General features: G+C 37.9%; 1 protein-coding gene across 3 annotated transcripts in view; it reads right to left on the bottom strand.

The window, feature by feature from the left end:
* Nucleotides 1-16715, bottom strand: part of LOC122560215 (oxysterol-binding protein-related protein 2) — a 72737-nt gene that overhangs the window by 6108 nt on the left and 49914 nt on the right. For all 3 annotated transcript variants that reach the window (XM_043710639.2, XM_043710638.2, XM_087994806.1), the window contains exons 9-13: nt 15732-15839; nt 3733-3822; nt 3227-3350; nt 2585-2713; nt 1375-1498 (exon numbers count right to left, since the gene is read on the bottom strand). In XM_043710639.2, coding sequence (XP_043566574.1) covers nt 1375-1498; nt 2585-2713; nt 3227-3350; nt 3733-3822; nt 15732-15839 — 575 coding nt within the window. The remainder of the gene's footprint in view (nt 1-1374; nt 1499-2584; nt 2714-3226; nt 3351-3732; nt 3823-15731; nt 15840-16715) is intronic.

The raw sequence follows: 16715 nt of genomic DNA, 5'->3' as shown, positions 1-16715 counted from the left end.
AAAACAAACTCTGCTAGGAATTTCTGTCAGCACGAAAACAACAGGTCACCCTCGTCTGTGACCCAAAAATATCTGTAAGTGTGAATTAATGTTGACCAGTACTGGAGTCTATCCATTGGAAGACCTCATTCTGACTGGACTGTCTACAGCAGTCCATCAATTAAGGAGGACATAAAGCAGAAGACAAATCAATTTATCAGATAGTGTCAGAAAGTAGATGCAGGAATGGGAGAGGGAGAGGGAGAGGGAGAGGGAGAGGGAGAGGGAGAGGGAGAGGAGAGGGAGAGGGAGAGGGAGAGGGAGAGGGAGAGGGAGAGGGAGAGGAGAGAGAAAGAGAAGAAAGAAAAAGAGAAAGAAAGAAAGAGAGAGAGAAGGAAAGAGAGAGAGAAAGAAAGAGAGAGAGAAAGAAAGAGAGAGAGAAAGAAAGAGAGAGAGAAAGAAAGAGAGAGAGAGAGAGAGAGAGAGAGAGAGAGAGAGAGAGAGAGAGAGAGAGAGAGAGAGAGAGAGAGAGAGAGAGAGAGAGAGAGAGAAGAAAGAGAGAGAGAGAGAGAGAGAGAGAGAAGAAGAGAGAGAGAGAGAGAGAGAGAGAGAGAGAGAGAGAGAGAGAGAGAGAGAAAGAAAGAGAGAGAGAGAGAGAGAGAGAGAGAGAGAGAGAGAGAGAGAGAGAGAGAGAGAGAGAGAGAGAGAGAGAGAAGAGAAAGAAGAGAGAGAGAGAGAGAGAGAGAGAGAGAGAGAGAGAGAGAGAGAGAGAGAGAGAGAGAGAGAGAGGAGAGAGAGAGAGAGAGAGAGGGAGGGAGGGGGAGGGAGGGAGGAGGGAGGAGAGAGAGAGAGAGGAGAGGGAGGGAGAGGGAGGGAGAGAGAGAAGAGAGAGAGAGAGAGAGAGAGAGAGAGAGAGAGAGAGAGAGAGAGAGGAGAGAGAGAGAGAGAGAGAGAGAGAGAGAGAGAGAGAGAGAAAATCATTAGTTGACCTCACTATTCAGGCTGTAGGTTGAACTGCCACTCAAAAACCAGCCTCCAAAACCACATCAGATGTTCAGCACGTGACACACCCTGGGCACAACCCAGAGGCAGACTCCAAACATCAATCAATTAAATTTAGAACTCAACATAAGACTACCATACATTTATCACAGAATTTTTTGCTGGGTCAAATTTTAGCACATGTATTTTATTATTATCAAGATGCTTGATCTTAGATTGTTGTTACTGCATGATTTAAGGCATATTGTTACGGGCTATAACATTAATTAGATTATTTGAGCTGTTTTAAAATTATATTTGTCAAACAAATTAGCATGAACTATCAAAACAAGCTAGTTGAAGAAAGTATGTTCTATCACTGATAAAGACTAATTATTAGATTAACACACATACCCATGTTTCCATTTTCCATAGCTCTGATATCGGGTCGGAAACGACAATCCGTTGGAGCTAAAACATTCTTCATTTCCTCATCCAGTTCATTCAGCATCATTGCAAAATTAGTGAAATTATACATCTAGAAATAGGAATATTTGTCCGCTGTTATGTATTATACAGCAAAATAATAGTAACCACATGTTATGTTAGCAAACATTTTCTGGTGTTTGACATACATTTTCACCAGGATAGATTGTAAGCTGGAAACACTAGATTTTAAGCTTTTCTAAGAGATCTTCAAATCAACAGACTCCTAAGTTTTCATATGGATAAATACATGAAAGTATTTAACTGCTTACAAATTAGGTAATCATATCCACTTTCCAAATTGGACTTCAAGTTAACTTATAAAAAGGGACTTTGAAGGTATTTTCATCTCATGAATCCAGTTTTTCTGCTATAATCTCACCATCTAATGGACAGAAAGAGCTGGGGTCAGTATAGATTTAATCTTGTTCAGTTTACTTGTTAAAATAACTTCATTATAAATTCCTATGTCGACACTTGTAATGAAATCTGTCATACTGTACCAACATGTTGGTGTTTGTGCTTCAGCACGTTCACTGACACAGGATGTAACATTATAATTTTACAAAGGAAGATTATGAAATGTGGATATGATTTTTAAAAAGGACAAGTGCAAGAGTTTTAACATAACAAATTGATCATTGCAGCTAACAAGAGTAAGTTGCATTTTCAAATGGTTGACAATCAGTTACTGACCAAATCCTCACACTCACTGCTCTTAGCAGCTGTGATTTAATTATTATTTGCTCTTTTTGTCAAACAGATATATTCCTTAACTGAGTAGGACAGTATCACCAGTGATATTGTTGATCTTTTCAGAAATACTACTGATATGTTGTTTAATCTGCCAAAGTATGCAACTATAAGGTAACCAGAGTAACAATTCAATTGACTGTTTATTTCTCAGGACATTGTCTCACAATGCTCTGTGAGCAGTGCTCTGCTCAGTGCCAATTTCAGCTTTTTAGAAATAATTTATAACATTCAGGAGTTTATACTTTTACAGACCTAAATTGAAAATTAATGTTTCTCAATTATTCTGTAGTTAAACAATGTGCTGTTCAATATCAGAAATTGCACCTAGTGAATTATGCATACGTATGCAGTCTCCAAGTTATATCACACTTTTAAGTTTTACCTGAGTAGAGTGAGAAGGTCTTGCTGCTATCCTCCAAAGCAGTTTGCTTCCAGGAATAACTTGTACAGTTTCCTGAATTTCAGGCATGTCATCAGCTTCATCATTTTCAGTTCGTACATCATCTTCTGGCTGAAAAACATCAATAATGTGCTTTATAAAGGTATTTTTTCAGAGATAGCACATGACTAACCCATTCAGAGAAAGAGTAGGAGTTGATTAAAAAAAAAGCTTGTATTACATAAGAAAAACTTCTAGAAATCTCAAGAGTGAGGTGATAACCTGTGACCACGGTCAGTATGCCTATCAGCAAAAACTTCACAGCACACATTACATTCTGTTTTCACAATATTAACCATAAGCTAACTAAATTTAAGGGCTGTGTACAGAAGAAAAGTATCATATAGGATAAACTCCCTTCGGGCTTGACCTGTTCCTTAGTTGTAACTTTGATGGATATTCAGCAGAAATACCACTTACATGTATAAAATGTTTGCAATATTACAATAGCAAAGGAAGCCGAAATAGCAAGAATATGGTTTAACATAAAATAAAATTAGCTGTTACATACATTAAAAAGTATACAATAACAGTGCACAATTCAAGTACATTTTCATAGGACACAAAGCAATAAAAAGAGTTTACCTCCTTAAATTTCTTTTGCTCTCCACCCTTCTTATCATTTTTCTTGAATGCCTCGTAGGTGTTTGTGTCAACACACCATAGACATTCAGTCCATTTGCCATATATTACACACACCTTCCTTTTACTGAGAAGGCAGAAAATGGACACAATATAGTTTTAGTATAATGATGAAATACAACATAACATAAGGAAAATAAATCTGAACCACGTTAACAACAGTTTTTGCTTCAAGTTATTGGAAAAAAGAAAAAGATGCTATATATGTCCACATTCTTGATGTCCTAAGGACTTCTTGGCCAAAATAATGTATTTTTCAAAGACAAGGACTCAGCACCAATTTAATTTTTTTTTAATATGAAACGTTTGCTTGCATTTGGACTTAGACTGCAGTGGTTCAAGAAGGCAGCTCACAACCACCTTCTTAGAGCCAATAAGAATAGAAAATAAACGCTGGCCCAACCAGCGATGCCCACTTTCATGAATTGTGGAAAAAAAATCCTTCAAACCTTTTGTCTTGAATGTATCCTTCAACTCTGTGCAGTTCCTTTCCAAAAAGCCCACAGGGTTTGAAATGTAGCAAACATTTTTCACCAGTACTGCAAAAGGAAGTAAGAGGTCATAAAGCAGGAGTGTAAAAAGGACTTAAACTGCATACACTGCCTTGAAAGAAACTTCATTGTATTGTTCGATTTCAATTCAGCATCGTAGTACAGGTATAAAATTAACATCCACTTATTTGGGATGTAGGTTTGCTCCCTGAGCTGTACGGTTCATTTCCAGACGTTTCGTTACCCTACAAGGTAACATCTTCAGTGGGCCTCAGGTGAAGCAATGCTGAAAATTCCTGCTTTCTATTTATATGTTTGGGTTTCTTTGGGTTGGTGATGTCATTTCCTGTGATGAAGTCACTTCCAATTCCTTTTCTCAGGGGGTAGTAGATGGGGACTAACTCGATGTGTTTGTTGATAGAGTTCTAGTTGGAATGCAATGCTTCTAGGAATTCTTGTGTGTGTCTTTGTTTGGATTGTCCTAGGATGGATGTGTTGTCCCAGTTGAAGTGGAAGAAGAAAACTAGCCGCCAGGATACATGAATACCAACTAGTCAAAAAGACATGACCCTCTCTCAGTGGTATCCTCACACTGAGGAGGAAGGACACTACTTCGACTGGGACAACACATCCATCCTAGGACAAGCATGGCATTCCAACTAGAACTCTATCAACAAACACATCGAGTTAGACCCCATCTACTACCCCCTGAGAAAAGGAACAGAAAGTGACTTCACCACTGGAAATAACATCACCAACCCCAAGTAAACCCAGACATATAAATAGAAAGCAGTAATTTTCAGCATTGCTTCGTCTGAGGCCCACTGAAGATATTACCTAGTAGGTAACGAAATGGCTGGAAATGAACCTTACAGCTCAGCGAGCAAACCTACATCCAAAACCTCAACCTGAGCTACAAATCTTCACAAAACTCGTTAATCCACTTATTCCAATGCTATATTGTTCCCAATATGAGCAAGGAGTTAGAAGAATTGTCCTAAAGCCAACAGCATTTATGGACTAAAATTCAAATATGCGACTCTAATAAACATATTTTTGTATTTTATCTATGAACACATGACCATCAGTAAGTACGTATTTTGAATCTCGAAAAAAATTCCCTTTCAAACATAAGTGATTCTATAAGCTAGCACAACAGTTAGTTTTAATGCAAAGGTCCCAAATTCCTTTGGTGCTCAGAACAGGGTCCAGGACTACAACAGAACAGAAGAGACAAAAATTAGGTGATATACCGAAGTACTGAGTCTCCATCTCAAAGATGTGATATTGTGAATTCCCACTAGTAATGGAAGCATCCTAAATTTAATTCAAATTATTAATGGCCTGATACCAGGAAGGGGAAGAGCCACTGGGATGATGTCACCATATAAGTATTTCAGCAAATATCATCAGAATATGGAAACATACTTTATATTAACAGAGGGTGAGGTAGTGAGATTTAGAAATCCAAAGATAAAACTTGAAGCAAAAGGAAAGTATATGGGTAAAAATAAGCTGAATTAGACAAGAGGCAGAGAGTTTAACAGTTATAGTTCAAAGAATAACATTCATGCGGAAATAGTTAAAAACAAATGAAATTACACTATCCAAATACACAGATCATCAGAAATGATAGATAAAAATGTGGCACAAATATAGTCCAACGGTTTCGGTCTAATCACCATTACTAAGGCATGGTTACAAGATGACCAAGGTTTGGAAATAAATATTCCAGAGTACATAATAATTCGAAAAGACAAACAGAATGGAAAAAAAAAGTGTAGCCCTAATACTTGTGGGTAGCATAACATTGTTAGTGAGAAAGAATTCTGGCTGAGAAAAATCAAGAAATGGGATCAAAACGGACAGAGGGTCAGAAGATGCTGGTGGAAGTAGCTTATAGGATGCTGTGTAGTACCTTCAGATAGATCATTAAACAAGGAATGTTACAAAGACAATTTATTGATACGAGAACTTCAATCTTCACAGACTAGGTGAATTAAATTGATCTGGAAAAGGAGTTGGTAAAATGCTTTTGTGACAGTTTCTGGTGCAATATGCTATGATCAATTCGTGACAAAGCTGTTTTAGATCTAATATTGTGCAATAAAACAAGGTTAATTAGTAATGTTATGGGCGGCACGGTGGCATAACATTATGGTTAGTACTGCTGCCTCACAGCGCCAGAGACCTGGGTTCAATTCCCGCATCAGGCAACTGTCTGTGTGGAGTTTGCACATTCTCCCCGTGTCTGCGTGGGTTTTCTCCGGGTGCTCCGGTTTCCTCCCACAGTCCAAAGATGTGCAGGCTAGGTGAATTGGCCATGCTAAATTGTCCGTACTGTTAGGTGAAGGGGTAAATGTAGGGGAATGGGTCTGGGTGGGTTGCTCTTTGGAGGGTCTGTGTGGACTTGTGGGGCCGAAGGGCCTGTTTCCATACTGTAAGTAATCTAATCTAGAAGATCCACTAGAAAGCGGTGATTATAACACAGCAGTTGCACATTAAATTTGGAAGTATAAAGCTCTTATAACAAACAACTTAAACCACGTAAATTAAATAAATGTGAAGGGGAACCGGCTGAAGCTGATTCATGTCAAAATTTTATTTTTTAACCAAAGTAAATTGTGGCAAATGTTTAAAAAAACAAATTCAAATGTTGAACAAAAACATATTTTACTGAAAACCAAAAACACAGCAAGAAAGATCCATAAAGGAAATCAAGGATTATATGAAATTAAAAGGAGCTTATAACTTTGCAAAGACAACTATTAGACCGGAGGAATAGAACTGTTTTAGAAACCAGCAAAGCATCACCAAAAAGCTACCAAAGGGGACAAAAAAAAAGTAAACTGACAGGAATATATAAACAGATTGCCTTTTTATATAGACGTACACATTCTTGCAAAGATTAACTAATACAAGTGTCTTTAAAAGCAGAAATAAGAGAAATCATTATGGGGAATTGAAAAGAGAAAATAAGAGTGAAGAAATTAAGCTAATTATAATCAGTAGGGAAGAATATTGGAGAAACTCAAAAGGATTAAAATCTGTTAAATTCCCAAGTCCTGATGGCCTACATTTCAGGATACTAAGAGATAGAAACACTGAAAACAATAAGAGCAGGCCATTCAACCCTTTGAACCTACTCCACTATTCAGTATGATCATGGCTGATTATCCAACTGAGTAATGTGTTCTTGTTTTATCTCCATATTCTTTGATCCCTTCAGCTCCAGGAATTATGACCTGTTGAAGACACTCTATTTTTTTGCCACCAACTATGTTCTGTGACAGAAGATTCCAAAGGGTCACCACTTTTGGTGAAATATTTGTCATCTCAGTCCTATGACCCTTGATTCTAGACTCCCTAGTCATCAAGTTTGTGTTGACTGTCTAGAGCTTAGAATTATATAGGTTTCTATAAATGGCCTTCTGACAATCCTTCTAAAGGATCAACCACTAAAAATGTTAACTCTTCTTTCTCTTTCAGATGCTGCCAGACTTGCTGAGTTTCTCCTGCAAGTTGTGTTTTTTTTCAGGTTTCCCATTTTTGCAGTTTGTCTTTTATAACATTTGCCTTCTTTACTGCCCGCTATACTGAAAACTTACTTTCAGCAACTGGTGTACGAGGACACCCAGTTTTCATTGCACCTCTCCTGAGATTTTCTATCAATTTCTGTTTGAACTTCTGATTTCTAGCATACACTGTTCTTTGGTTCTTTTTCATAGCACCTCTCCCTTTCACAATCCATCGCCATTCAAATAATAATCCACCTTCTTGTTTTTGCTACAAAGTGGATAGCCTCACATTTATCCACATTATACTTCATCACTATACATTTGCCCACTTTCAATTTGTTCAAATCACACTGAAACATCTCTGCATTCTCCTCACAATTCACCTGACTATCCAGATTTATGTCATCTGAAAATTAAGAGATAGCTAGTCACTACTTCTGTAGCGATGATTTCATAAAATTCTACTGATTCTGGAACAGTTCCAGCCCGAAGGAGGTTATCAAATATAAATGCTGCTATAAAAAAAAGAGAGTAAACAAGGAACTACAGGCTACTTAGGCTGAACTTACTCATCAGGAGAGTGCTGACTCTATTAAAGAGTTCTTAGCAATACACTTAGAAAAGCATAGCAAGATTAAAACAAGTCAACATAGGCTTACAAAAGGGAAATTCCATTTGACAAATTTATTAGTTTTTTTGAGGATATAACAAAAAAAGTAGATAAAGGGTAACCGTGTTTGAAGTAGACTTGAATTTCTAAAACACATTTGATAAAGAAAGCCTGAAAGCTGGAGTTAGGGGTAGAATATTACAACGGATAGAGTATTGTTTTACTTTATTTCCCGTCAAGAAACAAAGTGAAACAATAAATGGACCATTTTCAAATTGGTGCAAGGATCAGTGCTGGGCCAATTATTTACAATCTATATTAATAACTTAGATGAAGCACCAGAGCACAAGTATATTCAAGTTTGTTGATGTTACAAAGCTAGGTGGGAATGCAAGCTGTAAGGAAGACACAAAGAAATATAGACAGGTTTAGTAACTAGACAACAAGGGGGCAGATTATATGGAAAAGTGATCTGAAAAAAGGTATAACATTTTTAAAAAAGATACAAAACTTGTAAATGTTGATACTCTCAGAATTTGATGAACATACTGGGAACACCGAATACCTTGCAGGTATAGCAAACAATTAGAGGGGGGACAAAAGGTATGTTGGCCTTTAATCCAGAAAGAATGGAGTTCAAGAATCAAGACATTTTGCCACAACTACATGGGGTTAGGAGAGATTTGTGCTTTGGTAGATTGTGTGCAATTTTGGTCTCTATAATTAAGAACGAACACGTTTGCATTGAAAGCAGTATAACAAAAGTTCATTATATTGATCCCTGGGGTGAGAGGATTCTTATATGATGAGACTAAATAAACACAAGATGTTCTCTGGAGTTTAGAGCAATGAGAGGTGATTTTACTTAAACATTCAAGATTATGAAGAGGTTTGATTAAACAGTTGCCAGAATAAGAGGCTCATCATTTGAAACTGGTGAGAGGACAAATTATTTCAGCGAGTCATGAACTCTTAGAATTCCCTGCCCCAAAGGTTGCAGAAATGCCATCACTGAATAAATTTCAGACTGTGGTAATATGATTTAGTCTCTCAGGGACTCGAGATTTTGATAACTGTAAAATCATAAGATATAGGAGCAGAATTAGGCCATTAGACCAAACAGATTTACTCTGCCATTCAATCATGGTTTATATGTTCCTCAACACCGTTCTCCTGTCATCCACAGCCCTCTGCAGCAAAGAGTTCCACCATTTCACCACCCTCTGGCTAAAGAAATAACTCATCTTAGTTTTGAAGTTCATCTCTTCACTCTGAGGCGGTGTCCTGGGGTTTTAATCTCTCCTATCAGTAGAAACATCTTCTCTTCATCCACTCTATCCAGGCTTATGAGTATTCGGTAAGTTTCAATCAGCTTTCTCCCTCATCCCTCTAAAGTCCATCAAGTACACACCTCAAATGAAAAGCCAGTCATCCCTGGGATCATTCCTCTCGACCCCCTCCAAAGCCAGCATATCATTCCTTACATATAGGGCTGAAAACTGCTCACAATATCCTAAACGTGGCCTGACCAGTGACTTGTATTGTTGAGGCCATATATTTCTGCTCTTGTATTCTTGAAATGCATGCTAACATTGCATTTGCCTTTGTAACTACCATCTGACTCAACATGTTAACCTTAAAAGAGTCCTAAACTAAGACTCTCAAGTCTCCTTGTGCTACAGATTTCCAAAGCCTTTCTCTATTTAGAAAACAGTATTCTTCCTACCAAAATGTATAAACTCATACTTCACACATTGTATTCCATCTGCCAGTTCTTTGCCCACTCCCAACCTAAATCCTTCAACTGCTTTCCTGCCGCTCCACTTATCTTTTTGTCACCTGCAAAATTAGCAACAATACACTCAGATCCTTCTTCCAGATCATTTATGCATAACATGGATAGTTGTGGTCCCAACACGGCCCCCTGCAAAACTCCACTCATAACTAGTTGCTGTCCTGAAAAACACTCCTTACTGTCTTCTACCAGTCAGCCATTCCTCAATCCATGCAAGTACCTTGCCCCTAACACCATGGGGCTCTCACAGAGCATTCTGGTATTGCACAGCAGCTGTGTTCCTCTGCCAGCTCCCACTATAGAAATTTTTGCTAAGGAAAACCACTATAGAAAATTGTGCTATAGAAGACAGTTATACCAGTTCAGTAGAAAGTTTGCATTATCCAAACACTGTCCAGAATTTGCCAATTGTGTTCTAGCCAATTCGCATCGACGAAATGCACATTATACCAGAATAACCTATCAACCTGTGTCTTATTTAGCAGCCTTCTGAGCAGCACCTTGTCAAAGGCCTTTTGGAAATCCAAACAGATCACATCCACTGGGTCTCTTTTGTCTAATTTGCTCGTTACCTCCTCAAAAGAATTCTAACAGATTTGTCAGGCACAACTTCCCCTTGACAAAGTTGTACTAATTCAGCCCTATTTTACTGTACACTGACAAAGTACCCTGCAATTTCATCCTTCATTATGCACTCTAAAATCTCCTAGTCAGGAAAACTGACCTAGATTGTCCGGTCTTCTGCTTCCCTCCCTTCTCAATCAGGGGTGTTATATTAGCCATTTTCCAGTCCTCTGGGTCACTTCCAAACTAGAGATTCCTAAAAGATCCTCACCAATGCTTCTACAATGTCCTCAGATCTCTCCTTCAAATTTCTGGGGTGTAATCATCTGGCCCAGCTGATTTATCCACCTCGGAACTTTAAGTTTCCCCAGCACCTTCTGCTTAGTGATGGCTACTAACTTACCCTGCCTCTGACTCCTTGAAGTTCTGGTATCCCGTTGGTGTTTTCTACTGTGAATACTAATACAAAGTATCAATTCAGTTCCTCCACCATTTCTTTGTTCCCCATTACTTCTCCAGCCTTGTTTTCCAGTGACCCAATGCCTCACGCTTATCGTTTAGATATCTAAAAAACTCTTGCAATCTTCTTTTATATTACTAGCTACCTTACTCTCATACTTCATCTTCTCCACTCCTTCCTTTTGTCATTCTCTGCTGGTTTTTAAAGGCATCTCAATCCTCTGACTTTCCACTAATCTTCACCATAGCATATGTTTTTTCTTTTTCTTTTCTGCTATTCCTGACTTCTTTCACCATGGTTGCCTTGTCCTCCCCTTAGTACATTTTTCCTTCTCAGGTTGAATTGTTGTACCTCCCAAATTACTCCCAGAAACCACTGTGATTCCTACTCCACTATCTTCCCTGCTAGGCTCCCCTTCAATCAACTCCTCCCTCATGTTTTTGTAGTTATCTTTATTTAATTGTAATGCCATCACAACAGATCCCTATTCCTTCCTCAAACTGCAAGGTGAATTATGGTGTAAACCCCTAGGGTTCCTTCATCTTAAGCTCCTCAATCAAGTCTGTCTCATTACACATCACCAATTCCAGAATTACCTGTTCCCCAGTGAGCTCTAGCACAAGCTGCTCCAAAAAGACATCCTACAAATTCCTTTCCTTGAGATCCACTCAGATATTGAAGTCCACCATGGTTATTCTAATACTACCTTTCTTACATTCCTTTTCTATCATTTGATTTATCATCTTCTCCACAACCTTATTACTGGTAGGAGACCTATACACATCTCCCTACACACACCAGTATTTTTTTCCTTTGTGTTCCTCAACTCTATCTACACAGATTCTTTGCTCTCTGACTCCATGTCACTTCATGCTCTCAATTTAATTTAATTTCTTACTAACATGGCAACTCCCCCCTCCACTACCCATCCGCCTGTTCTTCCATATACTTGGATATTTAGTTCCCACCCTAATCCCACTGTGATACCCACAAAATCTCACCTGCTAATTTTAATCTGTGCCAAAATCTCATTTACCTTGTTTCGTATACTGTGTGCATTTAAGTATAACACCCTCAATTCTGTGTTGACTGCTCCCCTTCTAATAGTTGTCCCCTCATCTGCTGTGACTGAAGTCAGATTCCTTACCCTTTATCATAGTACCATAGAAATTTAAAGTACAGGAAGTCATCCAATCCATCGCGCCTGTTTTGGCTCCCAGAAGAGGTACCCAGCTAGTTCTGTTCTTCATCACCATCTCCATAGCTCTCTAACTTCATCACTTTCAAATATATACCCAGTACATTTATGAAACCTCCTATGGAATCCATCTGCACCATTCTCCCAGACGGCGCATTCCAAATCCTAACAAGTCTCTAAGTAAAGAAGTTTCTCCTCATCTCACTCCTAGCTCTCCTGCTTACAATCTTGAAATTGTGACCCCTAGTTAGTGACATAGCAATTGGTGAAAACAGAATATCTTTATTTACCCTGTCAAAACTGTTCATAATTTTGAATATCTTAATAAGGTCACTTATTCTTTTTGGAGCAGAAAAGATTATACTCAATCTGCCTGATCTTTCTTTGTATCTTAAATCCTTCATTCCTGGTATCATTCTTGTAAATCTCCTTTGAACTCTCTCCAGGGCTTTAACATCCTTCCCGAAATAAGATGCCCAAAACTAAACACAATATGCCAAAATGTGGTCTGACCAATGATTTGTAGAGATGTAGCATCACATCCTTGCTTTTGTACTCTATGTTTCTATTATAAATGCAAGGATCCTACAAGCCTTCTTGCCTGGCCACCTGCAGAGAATCATATACAAGAAGCCGCCTCACAGCGCCAGAGACCCGGGATCAATTCCCGCCTCGGGCGATTGTCTGTGTGGAGTTTGCACGTTCTCCCAGTGTCTGCGTGGGTTTCCTCCGGGTGCTCCAGTTTCCTCCCGCAATCCAAAGATGTGGAGGTCAGGTGAATTGGCCATGCTAAATTGCCCGTAGTGTTAGGTAAGGGGTAAATGTAGGGGTATGGGTGGGTTGCGCTTCGGCAGGTCGGTGTGGACTTGTTGGGCCGAAGGGCCTGTTTCCACACTGTAATCTAATCTAATCTAATCTAATCTAAATGTATTTATTTAATATGTTTATCATCAATTGTGGATGTTATCAAAAACACCCAGCTCATATTTTAAAGTTGAAACAGGAAGCTAAATCTGATAGGGTTAAAATGTTCGCTTGCAGTTGATATTCTCTGTTGAAAACTGTAGTAATGTGTATTAGTTTTATGGGTAGCTCCATTAGTAAATTTTATTTCCGTGTGTGAGCTGATTCTTGCAGGCCACAATTTCTAGATGTGATTCAGAACCACACTGTAATGTAATGTAATCTAATCTAAACCCAGAAGTCTCTCTGCTCCTGTACTCCCCCCAAAGTTGTACCATTAAACCTTTATTGTCTCTCCATATTTCTTCTACTAAGTTAAAATCACAGAACACCAGGTTATAGTCCAACAGGTTTATTTGAAAGCACTATCTTTTGGAGTGCTGCTTCTTCATCAGGTGGTTCATCGCAACCACCTGATAAAGAAGCAACGATCCACAAGCTAGTGCTTCCGATTAAACCTGTTGGACCATAACCTGATTGTTGTGTGATTTTTAAACTTTGTCCACCCCAGTCCAACACCAGCACCTCCAAATTATTTCTTCTACCAAAATGCATTACCTCACATTTCTCTGCATTGAAATTCATTTGCCAAGTGTCTACCCATTTAGCCAACTTGTCAATGTCCCCCTGAAGTTGCTGAGCATCTTCACAATTCACTATTCTCCTAGCTTAGTATTATCTGCAAATTTAGAAATTTTGCCATCAATACCCATCTCCAAATCATTTATATTTATCAGAAAAAGCAAGGGTCCCAACACCCATCCCTGGGGAATACCACTTTCAACTTCTCTCTAGTTTGAGAAATGCCCATTTATACCTATCCTCAGTTTTCCATCTTTTAGATAACTTTTAATCAATGCTGTCAAGGAACCATCAATTCCAAATAATTCTAATTTGCTAACCAACCTACTGTTTCAAATGTTTTCCTAAAGTCCAAATATACAACGTTTGCAATACTACCCTCATTCACTGCCTGTGTCATCTCGTCAAATAACTCAATTAAATTTGTCATACATAATCTGCCCTTGACAAAGCCATGTTGACTGTCTACTATTAGTTAATTTTTTTCTAAATGTATATGTTTACTTTATTCCATATTATGGCCTTCATCAGTCTTCCCATATGGACGTCAAGCTGACAGGTCTGTAGTTTCTTGGGTTATCCTTTCTCCCTTTCTTAAACAATGGTGTCACATTGCAATATTAATATTGTGTTCAGAGGGGCATGGAAAATTTCTGTCAATGGTTCATAATTTGCTCTTTTAATTCTCTCAGCAATCTAAGATACATCCATCTGAGCCTGGCGACGTCTCTACCTGGACAGTTGCTAACTTTTTAAGCACTTCTTTAGCTATCATATACTATTCAGTTGCTCAAAACCTATGTTTTCAACTGAGCCATTATCAAATTTAGAAGATGGTGACAAAGACAGAAGCAAAATATTATGCTGTAATAATAATACAATAATATGCTATATAGTTTCCTTCAGCCTGGAGCTTACGCAGATTGCTCCTCTTAGCCTTCCTTATTCCAGCCTTAGCTTCTCTCCTGCATTTGAGATATTCTCCCTGATTTCTATTGCTTTAATTATTCCAAAATGCACCACATGCTTCCTTTTTCTTCAAGTCATAAACCATCCTGATTTTGCAGTTTACAGTGACTCTTCACTACTGCTAGGTGAAAACCTGAACTCCCTTCCTAACAGCACAGTGGGTGCAGCTACACCAAATGGAGAGCTGTGGTCCATGAAAGCAGTTCGTCACCATCTCGAGAGCAATTAGGGATTGGCAAAAGTGACTGGTAAACATTCATGTTATGAACCAGAATACACTACATGAGGGGGCATGGAAACAATAATTATAAAGAAAAAAACTGTATGGCCATACTGTAAGAACAGGGGTGCACAATTAATTGATAGCTCTTTCAGAGAGAGGGTAAATGGTGTCCTCCTGTATGAGGAAGTATATGATTCGATGCATTCTGTATAAATCATGGCTTGATCAAACTGCAATAAAAGCACGTTTATATTTACAATGAGCATGATAATTCACACACACATTCAGCCGAAACCAAACATCAATTTTAGATGGGAGATTCATGATCAAATGCTCAAACTTCCATGATGGATTTATATAGTATTCAAAATTCCTTTTTAAATGGTTATAAAAATATATTTATGCACAAAATTGGATTTATACACATACAAAAAAAATTGAGGCAGAAAGATAGGTAGCACATAAGATTATTTAATCTCTATATGAAAATTTTAAGAACGAGTTCAGATTATGGTAGGGAGTCTCAAGAACAAGGAATTAACCAAAGCTGATTCATTTAGCTAATAGTTCAGACAGAAATATTTGAGCCTATTATTGATGCAGGTTATGAATGACAAAGAAACTAAACAACTCATCTAGTAACAAAACAACAAAAAGAGATAAGAACAGTGTAAGAGAAGACCCACATTTGGCCAGAAGCATTTGTTTAAATTATTACTCATAAGGGCAGCACTCATTTGTAAATCTAAACCACTACCATATCTACAATTTACTCGGCAATTATGTTTAACATTTAAAATTATCCATACAAGTAAACCAATTTATGACAACACAGGTTACATTCTTTCAATTGTATTAAGGTGTCATTAACTATATCATGATAATTCATTAGGCAAACAAGAATTTAAAAATATTGGAAATATTCAGCAGGTCAAGCAGCACATCTGGAGAGACATGATGTTCAGATTAATTATCGTCAACAATCTCGATCATTGTTTCTCTCTCCATAGATGCTTCCTGACATGCTAAGCCGTTTTTTTCTTTACTATTAGTTCTTTTCTTAAATCAAGCTTACCTGTGATTCACAATTTCTACTGTTCCATACTGTTCTATCCATAGTTTGCCAATTATAACATTATGTACACAACATGAAGGATTTGTCCAACTGTATGCCTCATTGTGCCTGGAAAAAAAGCAAAATAACCAATTTCAACAATTTGTTCCAAATACAGTTCAATGCAATAACTGTAAAACATGCTGTATACAAAATATATTATATAAAATGTTGTTGAACTTATATAAAAACAAAAATTTACTTCTGGCAAAGGCCTGTATTTGAACAAAATATACACAGGTCATTCCTCCACCTGTATTCATATCACATGGTTCCCTCATATCAAATTCTTAATACACCATTAAGAATTTAAACTTACTGAAAATAAAAATAACAAACTTCTCTAAATTTACAGATGAGATGAATTTAACATTCTTTATAATTCTGCAGTCCATGTGCTTGAAACAAAACCGTACAAATTTTAATAGCGAAAGGGCTAGGTGTTGCAAAAAGTCACATTGTCCTGCCACCTAGCTCCTTTTTTTAAACTTGGGGTGAGAGTTTTTTTCAGGGCAATGGGATGGCAGGACGTTTAATGGTGGGCACTGTTTCATAGGGACACCTAGCCAATTAAAGAACCAGAATTTTAGTAGCACCACTGATACAGGTACCTGCAGCTAAAACTGCAGAGAGAAGAAAAGAGCACATCAGCATGAAGGCCAGTTAAGGAGATTTCTCTCATGCGTTGGTAGCAATGCTAATAAAATACCAAATGAAATTTTAAATGGGTGTTAATTGGCCCATCAACCTGAATATTTGGTGCCTGTGTCTGGTCAATTTCTGCCATTCCTGTTTCCTATTCCAGTGGGCTAATAAAATTTAGCCCAATCTGTAATTATGATCAGAACGAGGACGTCGACCAGAATTAGTTCACACAGGCTACCTGAGCAGCAATTCAATCAATTCCATTTATTTGAAACACACCCTGCTCCCAAAAGCATTTAT

This window comes from Chiloscyllium plagiosum, unplaced genomic scaffold (assembly GCF_037043375.1).
Source record: "Chiloscyllium plagiosum isolate Xiang-an unplaced genomic scaffold, Cpla_swu_hap1 HiC_scaffold_15, whole genome shotgun sequence".
NCBI classification, from domain to species: domain Eukaryota; kingdom Metazoa; phylum Chordata; class Chondrichthyes; order Orectolobiformes; family Hemiscylliidae; genus Chiloscyllium; species Chiloscyllium plagiosum.
This window is presented reverse-complemented; position numbering and strand designations above follow the sequence as displayed.